This window comes from Penicillium rubens (genome assembly GCF_028828025.1).
Source record: "Penicillium rubens strain IBT 27055 chromosome Unknown utg000003l_segment0_segment0, whole genome shotgun sequence".
NCBI classification, from domain to species: domain Eukaryota; kingdom Fungi; phylum Ascomycota; class Eurotiomycetes; order Eurotiales; family Aspergillaceae; genus Penicillium; species Penicillium rubens.
The window spans coordinates 7,446,687-7,468,071 of NW_026890601.1; the positions used below are offsets into that span (position 1 = coordinate 7,446,687).

Genomic DNA, 21,385 nt, shown 5'->3' on the forward strand with positions numbered 1-21,385 from the left:
GTCAATGATAGCGTTCATCGGCGTTCATCACCCCGTTCGTGGGCTGGTGATTGGCCCTATGTGGGGAGGCTAGGATCATCCATGTGGAACTCCGGCGGAGTTCGTCCTTTTTTGTCTCCTCTTCTGGCCCTTCCGGGTGGCTGATCAAAGACAAGAGACTTTGGACATTTGGGTTCCGGTTGGTTCTGCGCTGTGTGTTCCTGGATTTCTCCCCTGGTACCTGGATGATTCACCCGTGTCAGGTCCAGGGTTTCATTGCATGTGACGGGTATTCATGCATCTCGCACTTTATCACTTTATCACATTCGGGCTTGAATTCGAACGGGAAATAAATTGCTTTGGGGCTAAGGATGTGGGACCCCGTTTGTTCCACAAAATAAGACAAAGAGGCGAGGGAATAGAGGAATATGGAGGGTTGCATTGGCATGGAATACCCGAGGCGCTGGTGGCTGATTGTGGCCTGCTTTCTCAGGCACTCCTACTCTGGAGGTCTCACTCGAACAAAGACCAATTTTCTTTTTCTTTTCTTTTTCATTTTTGTTGTACGGAGTAACTGATTATGGAATAGATTCTCTCAATGATTCTTCCAGTTTTATTAGGACCACTATATCGTGCATTATAGTTCTACCCGGACTACAGCATTTCGGCCCCATTAGCTTCACCTTTCTACGCTTGCAATGACCACGCCCAACCCTGGAATTATTATTTTTTTTTCATACGAGTCACACTACAACTAGTTAGACACGAAGATGTCATCAAGGTTATTCATAGTGCAGTGGGGACGCTCAGGCTCACCGGCAAAACAAAGTTCTTTTAACTGTGAACGCGTACTTCTCCGCTTTGCCTAACCCACAGTAGAAGGTGAAAGAATATCACCGTTATTCATTTCTTGATCTCTTTCACTTCTATCTCGGAGACATGATGTTGTCCTACTATTTGGCTACAACATAGTCATGGATCAACAAAGTAATTAAATTATGATTTTAGTCAGATGGACCGCCTCCGGTGCCCAGCCGTCATCGCAAATGTACCTTCGGACTTCCGAGGCTGGATCATGCAATTCAATGCAACATCTTATGCAGAAGCTTGACAGTGATCGACAGACCGAGGACCTACCTAACCAGGAATCTACAATGTTGTAGGATATGACGCCAGCCACCGGCCATCAGTGATCTATGATCGCTTTGTAGCACCTTCGGATTGGAACTACGATTGATCCTTTTGAAATCCCTCGTATTCGAGGTTGCTAACATGCCAAGGGTCCAAATGTATGCCTTGAGTCGCTAATAATGCAAACCTTCAAAGGACCCGCAATAACCTGCAAGAAAGCCGTCAATACTTGTTTGCTCGCACTCAATAAAAAGTACTCCTTAGTAATTTATATCCGGAAAACGTGCATTTGGGTTATATATTGACAAACATCACCTGATCTCTGAAATGAGTGCTGCCAGCCCTTGGCCTAGTCCGTTGTAGAATATGTAAACGCCAAGACATGGCGAATACAGCTGGCATCCGACGATGTTGGAAAGTAATTTCGAGTGTTTGCATCCCAATGACTATTCTGTCCACGTGGTCACTCGTTGTACAAGAAGCTAAATATCACTTTTGGTTTATGGCCCAATACGCTACGCTACGTGTTTATACCAAGAACAGTCATTTGGTGGGCTAGTATTATTTCAAAAGAATTAATCAATACAGAGTACTTCGTACATCGGAAGTATATGATACAATAGTGGCTTCAATCAAAGACGGTGGCTAAGACTGAGGCTGAGCAAGGTTGGGGCCCTTGCGCGCACTAACTAAGAAGGCATTTGACCGAACGCCTATTAATAGTGAGTAAATCACTGTTTCGAGGGCATAGTACCATATATGGACATGAGGATTTCGGCAGATTCTATGTTGCCTGAAGTCTAACTGTGTCTCAAACACGGGTGAAACAACCTTGTCTAGAGCCCCTCGGATTAGTCCGAAATGATTAAAGCAGACCATCGTTGATACGCAGAATATCAACAATAGTTTGCCCATGGACAATTCTGTCCACAAATCCCATCTGTACTACTCCATACGCGCAGCCGAAAACGATATATGAGCGAATATATTTCTCAGGGGTGTCTTGTACCTCGCGGTCTCTCCTGAAGATCCAGGATCGTCACTTACACATTGCTAGACTTTACAGCCATCTTTTTCGATTCAAATAACGATCAGCCTGGACGGCCTTCTACTAACCAGCCCCTGAGAATCCAGCTCCCGAGAATCCAGCTCCTTTCACCCGTCTGCGACGGACGATGTAGAAAGTAGCGAGAAGCCTGACGTCATACCTGTGCTCCGTACATATGTAGAGATTAGAAATCACCTGGTACAATGACCTCCCGAGTCGTAGGACACCTAAATATGTATTGTATTGCTTGGATTGAAGTGAAGTTTGCGTTGACCGAGTAGTTGATATATGGATCCATGGGTAGCAAAATAACGATCCAAGGCTCAGTGACGTATCCACCCGTGGACCTGCAGGTGCCCGCTTCCACCGGGAGGATTCACATACAAACTCGCAGCCGAGAGCTTAGCTACAACATGTATACGGGAATCAGAATGAATATTGGAATGTAAGACGTTTCCACTCCAAGCCATAAAGCCTGGTCGCGAGCTTCCTGTCGTGATATATGTTTTGTGGAAAACTGTAGTTATCTGTGGGGTAACTTGGGCACACTACAACACAAATGTACCATCTTGTACACCCAACGAACAAAACGTGGTTAAATCTTCTTCCCACAATACCACTGATTTTAAGCAGCGTTATCTCGAAGATTTCCGTGTTAGTTAAGTCTTGCGACCTGTATCCAAAAGAATTGGTCGAGAACCACGGCGTGTTGAATAATCTCAGCCTTTGCTCGGCATCGGGGAGATAGTTAACCCGTTACTGTGGGTCCGAGATGAACTATGAGACGGATCCGGCATCCGGACGGTCTTTTCAGTTCAACCATCGAGCAGTTTAAATAGTGTCGTCACGACGTTGATTTGTTTATTTTGACATCTCAGAGAAATTCTAAGCCGGATATGTTGTCCTTGAACATTCCGTCATACTCAAAGCCATCGGGCTATCAGGTCTCTGAATTGCCTAAACCGGAGCTCAGCGATCCAAAAGATGTGGTCATCAAGGTTCACGCGGCGAGCATCAATCCAATCGATGTGAAGAAGGCTGATGGGATGCTCAAGTTGGCGGCAAAAGACACGTATGTGGTCCCATATACATTACGAGAAGCGTCCCTGACATCAATAGCTTTCCATATAAGATCGGCTATGACTGTGCCGGTATAGTCACAGAGATTGGGTCAGATGTGAACAAGTTTCAAGTCGGAGATGAGGTCTATACTAGACTACCGGAGATTTCTCGAGGTATGTTCTGGCCCGACGATCATAGGACCCCACTGACATTCGAGTACTAGGGTCTTGCAGTGAATTTGTCCTTTGTACAGAGAAATACATTTCCCTGAAGCCTCCGTCACTGTCATTCGAGGATGCAGCTTCAATCCCTCTGGCAGCAATGACTGCACTTCAAGCACTCAGAAAATACAAAGGGGATCTAGCTGGAAAGACTGTCTTTGTGCCTGCTGGTCGTATGTTGCTTTTGTCCTGCAAACTGTTGTCTATGAATCTAACATAATAAAAGTGAGTGGAACAGGTTTATTTGCATGCCAGTTGGCGAAGAATGTCTTCCATGCAGGCAAGGTCATCACCACAGTCTCGACTACAAAAGTGGAAAAAGTCAAAGAGCTCCTAGGCGAAGGAACGGTCGATGAGAGTAAGGACTCAAATTCGCATGGATAACCACTTACTTACACATTGATAGTAATTGACTACACAAAATCCGACCCAAGAAAGGTCATTGAGTCTCGCTCGGTGGACTTCCTCTTCGACACAGTTGGTTCTGCAATGGAGTATCTCTGCCTCATGAAACCACAATCTGGATGTATCGTGTCGGTTGCGACCATGCCATCAGGCAACCAGCTCCAGGAATCTTCAATTCTGGATCTTCCCCAAAACCGTGGCATTCCGATTGCTCTACGTATGGGTCTCAATGCTTTCGATTGTGTCCGTAAACTAAGGGCATGGCGGTATGGTGTTGAGTATTCCTATATGTTTCTGGAATCGAGTGGTCAAGATCTGGACGAGTTGAGAAGCCATGTTGAGGAACACAGGTTGCGAACGGTGATTGGAAACACTGTCGAGCTTTCCGATATTGAAGCGGTGCGATCTGCGTGCCAAATTGTCTATAGTGGGAAGGGAGGTCTGGGGAAGGTGGTTGTTAAAGTTGTCAATTCGTAGTTTTTCCAACTGATATAACTCAGAATGTACCTCTGTCTGATATATAGCAAGATTTATTACACTCAAGCAAGCGTATACCACGTTACAAAAACAAATCGAATTCAATATCGACAACTAGATGGCAATCTTGGCTGAAATCATGTGCAAGCCTATGAGCAGATAAATACGCAAATATTATCAGAGATTGGCTTTGGTGAGTTCCAACTCAGTCCATTCCCACAAGCGCTTCCCCATATCCTCATTGCATGCCCATTTGTTTCGACGCTTCAAAATCCCAACAGGCACATAATATCCTCCATTGCTGAGCTCCTCCTTCTTCGCCCCAGCAGCAGCCCACAGCGAGTTACATGCACCCTGCTGGACTGTCGAACCAGATAAACGCAAAAATTTAGAGCCCAAAGCAGCAAACAGCGACTGCGAATTCAGAGAATCATACAAATTCGTTACAATAATACCTGGATGAACAGCCACCGACGTGATTGACGGGTACCGCCTGCTAAGTTCCGCCGCGAAGAGAATATTGGCAGCCTTCGACGCTCCATACCGAGCAGTCGTGCTAACCTTCTTAAGCTTCTCTTGATCCAAGATTTTCTCAAACGCCGGCGCAAAATTATGCCCAACAGAAGCGAGCGACACGACGCGGACATCCGAGTCAGGCTCCTCGGCCGTCTTGAGCAGTGTGGGCAGCAGCAATTTGGTGAGATAAAAGTGCCCGGTATGGTTTGTGCCGAGCTGAATCTCGTGGCCCATTTCAGTTTCACCGGGGGGCAGAGCCATCACACCCGCATTGAGGATTAGGACGTCGAGACGGGACGACTGGGCGTTTACTTGCTCCGCTGCGTTCTTGATCGATTTGCCTGACATCAAGTCCAACGGTATCCATACAACTTCGACATCATTTGAAACGGATGATTTTACCGACTTGATGGCTTCCTCTGCCTTTACTTCTGACCGCGCGGCGAGGAAGATCTTCTTCGGATTGTGCTTAGCCAACTGGAGGACTGTTTCTTTGCCTAATCCTGCGTTTCCTGTGGGAATACATAGCGTTAGATGCGGCATTAATGCGTCATTGATACACGGTTCAACCCACCGCCGGTAACCAAGATGACCTTCCCGCTTAGGTCTGGGATATCGCTTTCTGGTGTGAATCTTACTGCACCCGCATAGTTGAGTGCGTCCATAGCAGCTACCACCCATCCGGACATCTTCATGAGATGTGAGAATTATTGGACCTTAGGTGGCGTTCGGCGTTGAATTGGTTAATAGCCGATGCTCGCACTAACAAACGTACCGGAGTGCGAAGCGACATAGGTTAAGGGGTTGGAAGCCTGACTTTTCGGGGTGGATGCCTGAATCAACTAACGGAATATGCCCTAACTAACAACTATTTGAGACTAGGGAAATTAAAACACTTGAATTACTGACAGAGATGTACTATCTGCCCCGGTTGACGAAGTACTCAAAATCTGAGCAAAATACGAGCAGGATGTAAATGGCATCCGAAAGTTGAACCCAATGCACCCCCAAGGTTGAGGTTCAGATGTCTGTCTTTGATCTTTCTCCTCTCGACACCTCACCAACGACTGACTCTTTGCTCCTTTCCCTCTCTCAAATACTCACCATCAACATTTTCACTATCAATTTCATCGCATCCCGACCTCCCTCCCAGCAATGGGGAATATCAGCGTCAACCGATGACGCTAATAAGTGAGACGCTGCAAAGGTACGTTTACATTGAGGGCATTTGGATGATGTGCATTCTATTTACTTAGGCTTCTGCCTCTCATGTCTCTTCTTCTTTTACTTCCGTTGTCGTGCATCTTGGGCCTGGAACTGCCTATGCCAGTTAGGATTCATAATGCTATACCAGTCCACAATATTTCTTTGATATATGACTGCCGGCTACGACCTCCACCACCGTCACTAACCTATATCCCTAGTCCCACCCTCGCCTTACAGTCTACACAGAATGGTCATGTTCGGTTACAGCCGGCGCAGAAGCCCAGAACAAGGTCTCACATCAGGACTTCTGACCTCCCAATGAGATTCTCTGCGCCGCCCCGGCATCCATGTTCCTACGCCACCACCAAAGGCTAGGGAAGATGCAAACTTGCTGGAGGCGATGCGACGCTCAAAATTCTAGGTTGTATGCCGGCTCTATCTTCGCAGGGAATTTCTCCCTGCTCTGTTTTATTTCTTGTTACAACCACTTCCATAGTGGATTCATTGTTACAACCACTTCCATAGTGAATTCACCTATCCCTCTTCCCGTGCAGATCAGGTAGTCCTCTCTGCACTTCCTTTTCTTCTCATTGGACTCCTGTGGTGCTCGAACGGGCTGCGTGCAAGGGCACTTTTGACCGTATTTGGTCCCATATTCTACGATGTTACTTTCCGCCTCAGGAAGGTTATGGCCTCGAGCGTGAGCCATATACCGCAGAGGACGCCCAAGCTCGCACTAATATTGAGGTCACCAACATCCGTGGCGACAAGATCGTCAAAGCCTTTTTATTGAGTGCAAGAGGCAAAGCTCCGAGGTCTGCGATTGCAACCAAGACGCAGTGGAAGAAGGCAAGACCCAATTGGAAAAGAATATCCTGAGCTGGGATAATCACCACAATCGCCATCCGCATGGCGTGGCTGCCACTGGGCGTGAAACCCGTTTCTTCGAATTGCCTGCGAGGACTGAGGAGCTAGAAGACTTTGTTGGAGATCCGAGAACTCCGAAGCGGAAATGACCAAATTCGGCCTGTTTTCGTTCATCTGACAAAGTCCATCAGAAGCTCCTCGGCCGACGTCCAACATTGCTGCACCTTGTGGGTGTGATAGAAGACAAATAGACGTCTGGGATGTTCGAAAAAGACCAAGAGGGTTGATAAAATTCTGAATCTCGGACATGGGATGATGACCTTCCAGGTGAGATGCGAACTCTTAGTTATGTTCATACTAAAGGAATCTTCAGAGTACGGTTATTAACCGTGTTGTGACACCCACTTCCTATGTACGGGCGACTCTTCTGTCCATCGGCCTCTACTGGTGCTTTTGCGTGCTTATGCAGCATTTCTATCCACCACTGACACCTCCCATTATTGATATATCTTGAAGCTAACTCGTTCAATAGGCTGTGTACACCGCCAGCGTGAGGAGATGAGAAAGAAGAAGGACCGTACCACTGGCCGCCGCACTCGCAGGGTCGCAGGGCAAACCTCGCAGGGACCCTTCCGGGTATACTAGATAATTCTAGTAGTGCGTGCGCTACCTCCCATAGCCCCCAGTCTCCCCATAAAGAGTGTGGTATGTTATTTACTACAAATAACTAGACCTAGTACTTACTAGTTTCTATCTAGTTACCCACCGTGCCAACGGTATTCTTCGAAATCAGCCTTGCAATGTGGTATTCTTCCAAATCACAACCACTTACGGCATACAGATGGGTATACCTTCGTCTTCCTAAAGATCGATAATGCTTCCAAGCCAAGCAGCCATCCTGAAAAGCAACAGACCTCAGGAGTCCGCAATCTAGAGACACAGACATCATTGTCGGCGCTGGTATCCCGTGAAGCTCTGCCTCCCTTGACTCACCAGAGACAAAACAGCAGTTGCTTGACCTTCTTTTTATATATATTTACAAGGTTCAGATGGGAATGCACCAATTTCTGCCAGTTACATTGTTTACACAGCGACAATGCTGTCACGATAATGCAGGAGGATAACTATGCTAAGGCAACAAAGGGATTGACGCTAGATGTCACTTTACACGACACCCGTTTCCTGAGGATAGAAAGGACCTCTATCCATGGGGACGAGCGTTAACTCCACCTAGCGCCCCTGTCAGTGTTGACCCTACAAATGAACCAGATTGGGACACCCTCAAAGTCGCCTTTGAAGGAGAAATACCTCTTCAAAGAAGGTATCAATACTCGAAAGCTCCTGTCGCCTGAGCAGCTCGAAGGCTATCGCGAGATTTTCCCATGCAGTACGCTAAGGGATCGTCGCCTTTCATTTGATTTCGAGTTCTGATAATGTTGCCGATGCATTTACGAAGCCATTGGGACGTGATTTGTTTGAAGGGATGCGCAGTCGAATAATGGGAAACAATGAAAGACATGGAACGACAATGACCTACTGCATCACCAGGCCAGAACGCAAAGGCAGATGGAGCGGGCGAGATCATTCCTCCGATGCGGAAACCATTTGCAATCCACAAATCAAGAAGGTGACGGTGCATAGAGACGTCACTTTTTGGGAGCCGAGGGCACCTAAGACGTACGACGGAGCCAGTGATTTCATTGGAGAGACGGCTGAGATCCATTTCTCAAGGGCCAATCAAACAAAGACTACCCCTGGCCCTGAGTCCCTGCCGACTATCCAAACTCCTTTAACGAAGAGCACCATTCTTCCCCTACGAGAGTCAACAACTTTCCGTACGACACCCACAATAACGACGCAAGCCAGAAATGATCAAAAAGGACCGTTGACTACGAACTTGTACCCCGAAACCTACATCGGGGGCGAGTCTACGTAGGTGAAGAGAACGGCATGGCCGCTTCCAACAACCGGCGGGCCAGGTTGTTGGAGCGGTGCTAGAGGCCGAGTCAAATACACGCACAAGCTCAGGGCTAGGGGGAATCTGGAAGTTCCTGGGTACCCTCACCAGATTTCGATGCCCATGAAAACGTCGAAGGCCACCCCAGCCGAATCTGCGTCCGGGCGACGCTAAAATCGCTTCGTCAAGTTGCTGCATGATAACGTCTACGAGCTGGCCAGCTCGCTCTACGGAGGGACGACGGAGGTCCAACACCTCTTCAGCACGCAGGATGGCGAGATGTGGTCGATGGACCAGGCGACGTACTGGCAACTCTGCTACCTCGTATTTCGCTGTCCAACCATTCCCCTAGCACTTCATGTTGAATGTGAGAGACGACTGTCACACTTTGAAGTCAGTTTGCCGTGAATCATATCTGTCTTAATCAAATTTATTCTACGTCTATAACTCGTAGCCTGTCTCTCTTCTTTCCTACAACCACTGGAAACCTTATACAGTGAAAAAGAGACTTGTTACCTGGGTGCATAAGCTGAATAAAAGTTCACTCAACGGTTGTCTGCCAAGGGCTGTCTTGAACAATGAGGAATGGGAAATTCTGACTAAATTACTCCAAGTGAGAGAAGTCTGAGGATATGTGGTGGCTCTGAGAGAACGCTGATAGACTTCTCAGGTCAGACCGAAGTCAACTTGAGATCTTTTCTCTGACCTTTTCCAAGATCTCGCTTCTCTTCTTGCTTCTGTTCCTTTTTCCTTCATCGGTCCTCCTTCCTTTAATCTTTTTTCCCAATTCCTATTCAAACTCACTCACCTCTTAACTATCCCTTCACTACCATCTCTTTTCACTACCATTTCTTTTCACCACCATCTATCTCTTCACCACTCAACTTCTCCATCTCAACACCTATCACCAACATCACCTATCAAAAACAGCACTATGGCAACCTCAGTTGCCCTCGGCATTGGAGGTTGGCGCCTCCGTAAAATGTGGGACTCTTATGACCGAAACGGTCCAAAGGTGAGTCTACATTGGAATACTGCGGGCATTTTGCTTAAGCAGGTTCACCCCTCCTATGCCATTTTGTTTGGGTTCAGTTGTCGTGCATCTCGGCATTCGAGCTGTCGATATGTTAGCACGTACAATGCTATGCCAACTATACAATATCTCTGTGGGACTTGACCGGTGACTAACATAATATGGATATCTCTAGGAAGGACTTGTCTACTGCCATATCGGAGGAAACGCCAGCCATGGTACTATTAAGTACCCATTCACTGTCCTTTTTGGACTCAGAACTGGTACCATGACCTTCCAGGTAGGATGCAAATCCTTGACCATGTCTACTGGAATATACAGTCTTTCCTATGAGCGAGTGCTAAAGATCGAGTAGAGACGGCATGCCGCAATCGACAACGCCAACCCGCCGACCCGTTCCTACCCACAACCTGGGGACTCCCCAGTTCGTCGGCCACCGGTGCCATGGGCACCGCGTGCTATAAGGGCAACGAGCCTTGCACGTCCAATGCGCGTTCCCCCACATGAAGCGACTGCATCGACTCCTCCATTGCAGGAGCTGGAGCTGAAGGTATCCGCGACCAACGCTCCATCAGTGGCCCCATTCACCTTCCTATGTGACAACTGAGTATGGTGAGTTTGAGTACTCCTAAGCTAGTGCAATAAACAAGAATGCTAATATGGAGTTAGCTTCAATAGTGAGAAGAGAGAGGGCTCAAAGAATGGAAAGGGATAAGCATCTCGTCTCACAAATCTTACTTTTCATTGCGACCATGGATACCTCTTGTGACAGTAGTAACTGATATTGCTCGGTGGAATCTGATTAAAGGATGAAAGGAAACTGAGATCCCATTAGCTCACTCTGTAGTTTCACCTACCTTGCGATCCTGGATTCCCGAACTATGAGCGAGAAGAGACGCTGCCGGATGAACAACAAACGTATTACCAGGAGACCATCCGGGAGTCATGAACATCATCTTCGATCCTGGAACCTCACGCCTGGATTTCAGTCTCCGTTACCTTGCCCTGACGATAGCGGCAATCTCATTCCCGCAGTCGAGGACGGCATATACAGAGCACATGGGAGGCGACGCTACCATAATCCCTACGCGAGCCTCGATCTCGGCCCAAATATGTGCGGCCATGGTATCGGCAGCGGCGTCCTCTTTGGCGCATTCTAATGACATAGAATGCTCATCTGAAGGTTGTTGGGGAACCAAAAGTCCCTTAGGTGTTGAAACAGCGACACCCAACCTTTACATATCTTTCACTTAAAGCGTTTGCTTCTTGCACTTTAAGTGTTTACTTCTCTCACTTTGAGCCCACTCAGACCCCTCACATCACATCCCCAACAAACAGCAAACAAACCATCACGCTACTTTTACTTTCACTCTCCAACACTTTCCTTTGACAACATCTCAGCTTCACACTCCACCCTGTCCCGATCTTCAAAGCCTTTGCGACGAAAATCCTGTTCAATTTTATCTTCCAACACTGTTCATCCCCACCATGGCAAGACGCCGAGCAAGAACGAAGGCTTGGTACAAAGATGCGGTCGACAATGTAAACCCCTCCGACTTAGCATATGACCTGCCGACGAACCCAATTACGCCAAAGTCATTGTCAAGTACACCGTTCACGCCCGGGCCAAGCTAGCCCACGAGAGAGAAACATGGGACACCGACAGCTTGGAGGATGCGGCGAATCTGCCGTCCCCTTTTATGCGGCAGAGCTGGGGAGATCCCACCCGGGAGACGCTACCGTCTACAGTGGCCTGAAACATCAGCAGGAGAACGTGCTGCCAAATGGGGTCACCATCGTCGGCTCTGAGCGAGACGATAATGCGCTCCGCTGGGGATCGGACACCAATTCCGTCATGGTATGAATTTCAGAGGACAGGTGGATGGAGATCCCTTTGGTCGACGGTTGGGAAAAACCTATGCCAAAGCCCCGCGTCTATCTTTTAGGCGCGTCTGACCGGCAGGTCGTCGGTATATAGCCGGCGGACTTTAACTCCGACGGTGACATTTACCCCGACCGATGGCCGACTGGCGAACCTGTTATTGTGTGGGCGCATTTCATTCCTGTGTTTGCCGATTATTACGCCCTTGTCGGGTCTCATTTGCGCAAGTACATGTGGCTGCCCACCAAGAAGATGAACCACGCCAAGATTAAGCACCAGGTGAGGTGGTCGTCTCGCCCGAGAAACTACGCCCGCCACCTGGTACTGCTACTGCTTTCAACTCGACTTTGATGCTCACGACTGTTCAAAGTCCTCGAAGCAAGGGTCTACTGCCACATCGGCAGGAACACCAGCCATGGTACTCTCAAGTACCCATCCACTGTCCTTTTCGGGCTCAGGAATGGTGTTATGGCTTTCGAGGTAGGATGCAAATCCTTGACCATGTCTACTGACGGTATTTCCTATGAACGAGTGCTAAAGATCGAGTAGAGACGGCATGTCTCGATGGACAACGCCAACCTGCCGACCGCCTCCTACCCACAGCCTGGGGACTCCCCAGTTCATCGGCTACCGGTGCCATGGGCACCGCGTGCTATAAGGGCTACGAGCCCTGCACTTCCGCTCCTTGGTCCCGAATACGAAACATATCTATAGACTCACAGAAGTCGAAGTTGGAGATGTACGCGTCTAACGAGTCATCGGCTAAACGGTCATTCCCAAGTGATAGCCTACTACCCATCAAGGTTGAAGTGCACTGGGTGCACAACCTAAAGGTCGCGGGATACCAGGAGGCAGCTCAGGCCATCGAGGGCGCTGAGAACAGAGGGGTGAGTGTACCGTTCAGATTCGAGTTCCAGTGGGACTCACGATGGCCAACGCAAGTTCGGTTTCAGAGAAAGAGACCAACCCGGACCGGGCCCTTACGATGACATGATCCGTCCTCGGGATGGGAGCACCATTCTATTTTTCACTGCAGCCGACGTGTTCGCAATGTCAAAGGGCAACATTACCACACAAAGCAAGCTCTCCCGGGTCTTGATCGATGGAGGATCCACCGGTAATATGATTCCGAGAGGAGTTGTACCCTAACTGAACTGTCGAACATTTCCTTTTAACAATGCCGGAATGGAAGTTACAGACGGAAGCACACTCAAGATGAATGACTTGGTATAGATCATAGTTGTGAATTCAAGACCTCCCTCTCGACGAGCAGGCTTCACGGAGGGCTCCCAGATCCGGAACAGCTTCAACGCCTTCGCGGTATACGAGTCGCATATCGGAACAACGCAAAATCCCGAGCGCCACAGGGACCTAGGTGCATTCCAATTGGTACGGGATGCTCAGCTTCAGGTTCTCGATATTGATGCGCAAACGTCCTCTCAGTCACCTCGGCCACAATTCCGACAATCGCCCACGCACAGGGTCCTAGTTCTCGGTCTGGCAGCTCTTTACCCGCTCAGAGCTCAGCGTTTAGCACTGATTCCGGGCCAGCAAGCCTGCCCACAATCCACACATCAGCGGCAGATGTTGAATGGATCATACCATGCCGAACGAAGGACGAACAAGTCAGGTCCACTCGGGTTATTGCACCAGTGGTAGTGGATAGACCGAAACCACCTATCTACACCCTTCTGCTAGGAAAACGTTGGATAAAGAATATCGGGTTGATTGGCTATTACGAACGGGATAAGTACACTATCCGGGCTGATGACCTTCGCAGAATCCCGGTCCTAAACTAGTGATCCCAATCATCCTTCACTTCCCTAACCGCGCAAGAATCCCGTGTATGCAGAGCCTAGATGGGTAGATGTGGAATAAGTGTGTTCGGCCCGGCACTAACAGAGTTTATCCTCCTTAGAAGCAAGATCTGTGACAAGCCATGGACCGCCAATACATACTATCTATCAAGCGCCAGGACTCCCTTGTTTACCGTCCACGGTGGGCGGTGTCGCAGAAGTGCGCGGGGCTATGCAAGAGGCCACATGAGAACATCCACGCAATTCAAACCCGGCAGGTATGATCCGACGGTTTTAGGAGAACATTATCACTAGCATTTTGATTGACAAGATGACTGAACTAAGTAATTTTGGAAGCGAGCACCACTTAATTTGTAGCGTAATTATTAGGCTGCACTTTTAATGGCACTGTTCATCTCGCTATATTCTTCCAGAGCCACGCAAGCGACTGATTCACATCGATTTGTGCTCCACCTCAGCGTGATCTATAACTGTGACCTGACAGGTCGATATACTTCTCATGAAATCAGGTCGAATGAATGGGTCCGTCCACGGGTGGATTGCTTTATTATATGATTATGCGGCGACTTCACTGCCGTGTCGGATCAAAACCATGAAGAAGTCGTTTGATTTTCCAGAGAGATATCATCGCATCAACACCAAGCTTATCCTCTGGTCTGAAGAACAGTGCAGTGTGTTGGAACTGAGCGTGGGATTCACGGAGTTTGTTGATATCAGACTCAGAAAAGAGCACTGGCAGATCAAACACAGGAACCTTCGATCCGGTTTGCGGGAGAAGCACCGAGTCCAAAGAGTCACTCGGTGAAGACGTAGAACCAGCAGCCGCAGAATCCTTCGCGCCAAGAAGCAGGACTCCGCCACATTCCATCCGATCAAATAGCTCCAGACTTCCTAGAGCCTCCTTTAGCGCAGCATCTGAGTACTCGGGTAGATCCAGAGCCCTCCAGACCCCGTTGGGGGTGCCGACGCGCTTGTACTTCTCGAGTACTATACCCAGTTTCTTGACAACGAAACCCCTCATACTCCGCAAGGTAAGTTCCGGCATATCCTCCGACCAGATGATCTTTTTCTCTTCGTGCGCCGTCACAGGGCCCTGGGGATGCTTCCAACGGAACGGCAACAACCGCATAATCGATGATTTTTTCCCACCCTTCCTGGATAGGGATAGTGGCACTGAAATAGATTGAAGAAGTGGAAGAAGCTCAGCAATGCGAAGCACGAGCTGGCGTCCAGTCTGTTTATCTGGGGATGTTGGAATTGGTGATTCGTCCAAGGGATCCTCTTCCTGGCCTTGCATCTCCGACGCCAGACTTTCTTGCTGGCTCGGAATCGTTGGCTTCGATGATGAGCTGAGGTTCTTTGTCTTATCGCTTTGCAGCGAGTCTTGCAGCAGACCGACAGGCATCATATAGAGCTTGTCTGAATCTGGTTGTCTAACAAGCCCCCAAGTCCCCATTAGGGCTGACGGCAGTCGAGCAGCAGTTACAGAGCACATACGAGGTGGCGAAGCGAGCATTAGGGCCCATGGGTTCTTGAGCAGGTCGGCTTCCTCCTGTTTCGTTGGGCGTCTCTTGCGATTCTTTTCAGCCCCATGGCGAGAACGTGTGAGAAGAGGAGACTGTGGAAGCCGCTGCGAAGGAGGTACGGTGTCTGGACTCGAATTGCCTGTCTTTGTTTCCAACATGGCTTCCTTGGGCTGGTCCGTTTGTCGCGAGGTCGAGATACCCCGACTGACGGCCTGAGCGTGTGAAATCGCTAGCAATTGTCGGAACGCATTCAGGCGCCATTTTGCGTACGGAATGCGCGTGCCCACACACTCCATTGCTTGGACGGTTGGGGGAATAGAGCAGATGGTGAGTTGTGTACAGTTCAGGGCGGAAAAGATGATCTTGGAGCAGTTGCAGGAGCCAATCGGAGCCCGTTATTTGCGGAGAGGTTGTCGATAGAACAGTGATTGCCGAATAGCGGTATAGGGGATGAGAAGACCTAATTGAATCCTCAGGTAATATGTATATCAAAAATTTTTCCCAGAAGCGTCCTACTTCCCAAAGAAAGTTGGTCCTGGAAGGTCTTCACTGGCATTGCCGCGTTCACCTGAGCTCCTTATCTTAGTGCCGCTCTTATCGTATCAGACCGTTCACTGTCCATCTCCCGACTCTGCAGGTCCAACTCCATACAACTACAAATCGCTTTTGCATATTTTGAAGATGCTTTCAAGAGCTCCTATACGCCAGTTGGGGCGGTCTATCCAAAATTCCTCCGTTGCTATCGCCGGGCCCTCCGCCAGATTTGCACGATGCTTCTCGAACCAAGGACCCTCGCTTGCGCAGCCCCCGCGGAGTTGGACACCGACGCCATTCGTGACAGAGACAGTGGTATGTCTTATACCATATATGGTCAAGAATGTATTCAGTGCGCATATACTAATCACATTGAACAGGGAGGCAGCTGGCACACTTGTATGTTGCGCAATTGCATTCGACGACGATGGGTGCATTTGACCCGAACCATGATCAACATACTAACCGGTACCGCGCACTGCAGATGACATATTCTCTCGATTAATGAAGGTAACCAGAACTCAAGAGGATACTCTCTCCGCAACCAATCCATGCTAATCAAACCCCAGGAACGCATCATCTGCCTGAACGGCCAAGTCGACGACACCCTCTCCGCATCGATAGTCGCACAACTCCTTTTCCTCGAAGCCGATAACCCTTCCAAACCAATCCATCTCTACATAAACTCCCCAGGAGGCTCAGTAACAGCGGGTATGTGACCCTGCTCCAATGGATATTCCCGACCTACCCTAACCAACAATTCCACAGGCCTCGCGATCTACGACACAATGACATATATCGCCTCTCCCGTGAGCACGATCTGCGTTGGCCAAGCCGCCTCGATGGGCTCTCTCCTTCTCGCCGGCGGCGAAGCAGGCAAGCGCTACTGTCTCCCGCACTCCTCGATCATGGTGCACCAGCCCTCGGGCGGTTACTTCGGACAGGCGTCCGACATTGCTATCCATGCGAAAGAGATCCTGCGCGTGCGCACTCAGCTCAATGAGATTTACCAGCGCCACCTTACTAGCAAGAAGAAGTTGTCCCTCGATGAAATCGAGAAACTGATGGAGCGCGATTACTTCATGGGTGCTAAGGAGGCGCTCGAGCTGGGTGTTGTTGATGAGATTCTGGACCGTAGAGTCCAGGGGAAGGAGGGCACTGAGGAAGAGTCTAAGCCTCCTACTGCGTAAACTACATACCCGATGTGTTCATGGTGCTTTGGTATATACCAGGGGTTCTTGGAGTCTCCTGGTTAGTCCATAGGACTTAATCATCTGCTTTGTAGGATTAGTGTTAATAAAATCTGTCATAATCATCTTCCCTCCCCTAGTTGTGGTGTTCTTCCCAAGGTGGTTTGGTTCTGGATACTGTTGGAACATATATCTCTTAGGTTCCTCTAAGGGTCCAACATTAAACAAGGCTGGTTCCGAAATCCTTGAGTAAGGGGGGTCCGCTGACGTATATAAACCCAATGAAACAACCTATAAACATGGTAGTAGCTTTCGTTCATGATAATTTACTAGCACATATATATAGTTTACTACCGGAGCTGAAACATAGATTTACATCATGTTGTATTTGCACGCTCAATGCGACCATTAGTCCCAACCTGGAGACCAAAGCGCTGTCGGAGGAACGTTGCCGTCTCGGGAGACGGCACAAAGCCCGACGTTGGCCGTGCCGTCGCATTTGAGTGGCGCCACTGATCACGGATTGTACCTAGGAAGCTCATATTGAGAATAATAGCCTCGCCAGCCGCAAATGTATCCATCGGATGCTCGCCCCGCGCAGCACTGCCAGATTCAGCGTCAGCTGGGTCGGCCAGTAGCGTCGTGCGCTCTTCTTCAACCTCTTCGTCGATGCTGCTACTGGGAGGTGCATCGGAACTACGACGAGTGGGGGGCATTGTTTCATCGTCATCCTCTTGTCGTAGAACGCCACGCTCTTCGGCATCATGGTCTTGTGGCTGGGACTCCTCTGTGTCTGGGGTTGCCTCGGTGCTTGCATCTGTGGCTGGATTTGGATTTGGTGATGTAGGCGATGGCGTCGGGGTTCCCTTGGTCTTCACCCGCTCGATAATCAAGCCCAGCATGATGAAATCGATTAGAAAGATCAAAAGGTCGAACAAGAGAAGCCGGTAAACAGAGACGGGAGCCTGCCCGACAAAATCGATGAACAGTCCCCCATGTAGGTAGCCGCGTGTTTCCTCGCCAGCTTCGGGACGAATCAGGAAGGCATGGAAGAGCATGCAGACTAGGTTACTGACGATGATGGCGCCGACAAACGGCTGGCTGCGTGTGGGCTCAAACGGAGGCGCTTTTGGCGTGAAGAAGATCAATTCCACGATGGCACGCATGCCAAATAGGATGATTGAGCAGCTAGACCAAGAGACAGATGTTAGGGGCATGTCATGGTGGAAAGAGGGGTGGGGAGCATCGCCGGGGTTCTGGGTGGACTTACTCCATGTAATACAGGGCGGAGAGTTGACAATAAATTAATATGTCAAGATCGCGCAGCAATCGATCAATGAAGGCGACTTTGGCGGTCGACTTGACTTTCCTCACTCGCGCATTTTGGCTGCTGAGCGTGTCTGTTGGCCTCGGGGGCTCCGCATCGTCATAGGATAGGCCGGACACGTCAGCGATGTATTCCGCATCCCGATAGGCATCAACGTCTGTCATAGAGGGTCATGAGGGCTTGGACGGTATCTAACAAGCGAATGTATAAGGATTCGAGGTGGAGACTCCCCGTGATTTGGTGAGCTGGGGTAACTATGGATGAGTTGGAGACGGAGATGTGTCGAGGCGGACTTTCCTCGGTCCGGAACACGTGCTTCTCACAAGGTACATGCGCTGTACAGTACGTTTCTGTGTTATTTTAAGATGTCCTGGTGTTATATACAATCAATTCAACAATCGAAGGCTTAAAAATGGAATCCTACTCCGTCTGAATGCAGTTTATTGTTTGTGCTACTTCGTATACTTATTCACTATGTGCTTAATCGACAAGGATCGTCTTCGACAGCTCTGAGTAATGTTTGAAGAAGCCAGTGAACAGACGAATGGCATGGGCAACATCGTGGGTACCCCCTGTTTCACGGATACTGTGCATGCTGAGCTGGGGATTGCCTAGATCCAGTGTCCGCGCCCCCAGCGCAGCAGATAGCATAGGGCCAATGGTGCTGCCACAGCTCGAGTCATTACGAACCACAAAGAGCTGGAGAGGAACGTGCTCGCCAGTCTCCTTGGCGGTCTTGCGTGCAATCTCCTCCAAGAGAACAATGCCAGGGGAGTTCGTCGCATAGCGAGCGTTGGCGTTGATCTTGATCACCGGACCCTTGTTCATCTCCGGCTTGTGGTCCGACTCGTACTTCCCCGCATAGTTGGGGTTGATCGAGTGGGCCATATCAGCAGAGACAAGGAAGGAGGTGGACAGTGTCTGCTCATAGGCAGTGGACAGGTCGGTGTTCTTAGAGGAGGAGGACGGGAGGACGGATAGACGGCGAATGATCGACGGAAGAACGTTCGAGTCGGCACCCTGTGCTGTGCGGCTTCCGATTTCCTCGTGGTCAAACAAGGCAATAAGGCGGATGGCGTCTTCGTTTTCGAGCGCTGATTCGTCGGCCACCGAGTCAATCAGAGCGACTGTAGCACAGAAAGTGCTGTTCAGGTTGTCTAGGCGAGGGGAAAAGATGAATTCCTCCAGCATACCGCCGAGGCAGGACTTCTGAGTGTCGAACAGAATCATTTCGAAGTCCAGAATATCGCCAGGATTGACGCCAGCCTCAGCAGCAATGAGCTCAACAAAGTGAGAGTGGTGACGTTCTGTGACAGATTTCAATGGTGATGGCTCCCCACCCTTGTCTGTGTTAGGGGTGTCGACACCTCCGTTGCGGTTTAGCTCTGCAGCAATAAGGCCAGCAATAGGGAACAGCTGCGTTTCCTTGTTGAATGCAAAGTTCTCCTGGCGGTCCAGATGGATGGCCAGGGTTGGAATACGAAGGACTACGATATTAGCCAGGCACATTTATCGTGTCAACATAAAAACATACTGGGACGGTCAATCTTGACCAGTTTCTGCACGATGGATCCATCGCTTTCACGAGTCATAACCCGGCCCGCGACACCCAGATCACGATCAAACCCTAGATGAAATTAGCGAGGATAATAGTCCGGGCGTAATCAATGGCACGTACAAGTGTGCCAGATGCCTCCACCGTAGGTCTCGACACCGACCTGGACAAAGCCTTCCCCGCTCTTCTTGCTAACGGGTTTGACCCTCAACACCGGAGAGTCAGTGTGGGCACCGATCATAGAGATGGAATTGCCCGGCTATGTCCAGGATCAATACGCATGATTAGCTGAAGAATCATTTACGCAGTTCTGCAATTGATACATACCTGCCATTGCTTGCCGATCGCAAAGGCCACAAGGGTAGTAGTATTGCGAGTCAAGTAGTACTTGCCTCCCGGTTGGCAGGTCGACGCCCAAGAGTCTCTTTCCTATTGATGGATGAGTTGCAGTTGTCTTACTCGGTATTCAGTTTGAACGGACCTTGATTTCTTGGAACCCAGCCTTAGCCAGAAGCTGTTTAGTTTCGTGGACGGCATGAAAAGCTGGAGATAAGACATATCAGCGACATTCCGCATCATCGGATGGGGACTACATACGGGTAGGAGCAGAGTTCACAAAGGACAAGAAGTCCAGAGCAGATTGCTTGGCAGCCATTGTAGAATAACGTTGAGAACGACCAATAATATCAGGACAGAGACGCCTGAGGACCATTGCAGTGAACAAAGAGAGAAGGTTTGGGGCTTTTGCCGCCGGAGGTTTTATTTAGTTTGGCGGTGACTGCAGATGGCAACGTCACGTAACAAAGCCACCAGTGAAACTAGAGGGTAGTCTTGGAACAATTGATATTCAGTTTAGATAGACCCGTGGACATTGTAGGTTTAAATCATTATCATTACTATTACTATTGCATACACCGATATTGTTGGTTCTTCGGTCGACCCCACTATATAAGTTCCTGGGGGAACTCAGTGCGTTGCCATGGCCCAAGCTCTGTCGCGTCGCGTCCAAGCAAGCGCGTATACCAAATCAATCTGCGGAATTTCTGATTTCGCGTTAGTGAAACAGCCCATACGGAGTATTCCGTACATGTCCCTCACATCACCCCCCCACTTCAGTGTCCAGTCAGACCAGTTTGGGCGCGTTCCAGTAAACAACAGGACTAACAGTGTGGCATCAGTCTCAATTGTAACAAAGCCATGCTGACACAGAACGTTTCCAAAAGAATCTCGGCAACCAGCATGAGACTGCTTGTGTGAGAGTAAACCAAAGAGTTAGACCCCACTTTGGAAATACATAGTCAATAGAATATCAATGTGGTCAAAGCCAGAAGAACACACTGATTTGACCTGGTTGATGGGGCCCGATTGCCTTCGCTAAATCGGGTTAGCGTACCCGACGCGTGACCCAGAGAGTCGCCCTGCGCAACTCCGTCACTCCCTTGAAGACATTCATTCACATGCCCTTCAGACACTTCTTTGTTGATCTGCCTGGTGAAACAGGGTCTGCTTGTGCTTTATCCTGGAACATCCTCCATTTTTAGGCATCAACGGCCAAGGCCATCATTCGCCTCTGGATCAACAACAACAGACCCTCTGGGAATCGCCCTTCAAATACCCTCAACCCTGCACCCGAATCTCTGAACGTTCGACAT

General features: G+C 49.3%; 9 protein-coding genes across 9 annotated transcripts; 5 read left to right on the forward strand and 4 right to left on the reverse strand.

The window, feature by feature from the left end:
* Positions 1-3,054: 3,054 nt before the first annotated feature.
* Positions 3,055-4,323, forward strand: N7525_009085 (NADP-dependent oxidoreductase; the record flags this gene model as incomplete). Its single annotated transcript, XM_061214585.1, has 5 exons — positions 3,055-3,230; positions 3,278-3,393; positions 3,474-3,614; positions 3,668-3,799; positions 3,848-4,323. The coding sequence occupies 5 exons, from the start codon at positions 3,055-3,057 to the stop codon at positions 4,321-4,323; spliced, it is 1,041 nt and encodes a 346-aa protein (XP_061069016.1).
* Positions 4,324-4,500: 177 nt separating this feature from the next.
* Positions 4,501-5,534, reverse strand: N7525_009086 (uncharacterized protein; the record flags this gene model as incomplete). Its single annotated transcript, XM_002563165.2, has 2 exons — positions 4,501-5,351; positions 5,414-5,534. The coding sequence occupies 2 exons, from the start codon at positions 5,532-5,534 to the stop codon at positions 4,501-4,503; spliced, it is 972 nt and encodes a 323-aa protein (XP_002563211.2).
* Positions 5,535-9,803: 4,269 nt separating this feature from the next.
* N7525_009087 (uncharacterized protein) lies at positions 9,804-10,509 on the forward strand (the record flags this gene model as incomplete). The annotated part of the gene is made up of 3 exons (XM_061214586.1): positions 9,804-9,884; positions 10,078-10,182; positions 10,258-10,509. The coding sequence occupies 3 exons, from the start codon at positions 9,804-9,806 to the stop codon at positions 10,507-10,509; spliced, it is 438 nt and encodes a 145-aa protein (XP_061069017.1).
* A 1,044-nt stretch (positions 10,510-11,553) lies between these two features.
* On the forward strand, positions 11,554-12,135 carry N7525_009088 (uncharacterized protein; the record flags this gene model as incomplete). The annotated part of the gene is made up of 2 exons (XM_061214587.1): positions 11,554-11,760; positions 11,881-12,135. 2 exons carry the CDS (start codon positions 11,554-11,556, stop codon positions 12,133-12,135), a joined length of 462 nt encoding a protein of 153 aa, XP_061069018.1.
* Positions 12,136-12,285: 150 nt separating this feature from the next.
* On the forward strand, positions 12,286-13,443 carry N7525_009089 (uncharacterized protein; the record flags this gene model as incomplete). Its single annotated transcript, XM_061214588.1, has 4 exons — positions 12,286-12,298; positions 12,325-12,671; positions 12,727-12,901; positions 13,025-13,443. The coding sequence occupies 4 exons, from the start codon at positions 12,286-12,288 to the stop codon at positions 13,441-13,443; spliced, it is 954 nt and encodes a 317-aa protein (XP_061069019.1).
* A 726-nt stretch (positions 13,444-14,169) lies between these two features.
* On the reverse strand, positions 14,170-15,423 carry N7525_009090 (uncharacterized protein; the record flags this gene model as incomplete). Its single annotated transcript, XM_061214589.1, has 1 exon — positions 14,170-15,423. The coding sequence occupies one exon, from the start codon at positions 15,421-15,423 to the stop codon at positions 14,170-14,172; it is 1,254 nt and encodes a 417-aa protein (XP_061069020.1).
* A 385-nt stretch (positions 15,424-15,808) lies between these two features.
* N7525_009091 (ATP-dependent Clp protease proteolytic subunit) lies at positions 15,809-16,851 on the forward strand (the record flags this gene model as incomplete). The annotated part of the gene is made up of 5 exons (XM_002563171.2): positions 15,809-15,976; positions 16,042-16,060; positions 16,146-16,171; positions 16,231-16,372; positions 16,430-16,851. The coding sequence occupies 5 exons, from the start codon at positions 15,809-15,811 to the stop codon at positions 16,849-16,851; spliced, it is 777 nt and encodes a 258-aa protein (XP_002563217.2).
* A 377-nt stretch (positions 16,852-17,228) lies between these two features.
* N7525_009092 (DSC4 family protein) lies at positions 17,229-18,342 on the reverse strand (the record flags this gene model as incomplete). The annotated part of the gene is made up of 2 exons (XM_002563172.1): positions 17,229-18,039; positions 18,122-18,342. The coding sequence occupies 2 exons, from the start codon at positions 18,340-18,342 to the stop codon at positions 17,229-17,231; spliced, it is 1,032 nt and encodes a 343-aa protein (XP_002563218.1).
* Positions 18,343-18,658: 316 nt separating this feature from the next.
* Positions 18,659-20,388, reverse strand: N7525_009093 (M18 family aminopeptidase; the record flags this gene model as incomplete). Its single annotated transcript, XM_002563173.1, has 6 exons — positions 18,659-19,665; positions 19,713-19,805; positions 19,857-19,992; positions 20,061-20,162; positions 20,215-20,276; positions 20,331-20,388. 6 exons carry the CDS (start codon positions 20,386-20,388, stop codon positions 18,659-18,661), a joined length of 1,458 nt encoding a protein of 485 aa, XP_002563219.1.
* Positions 20,389-21,385: the final 997 nt, after the last annotated feature.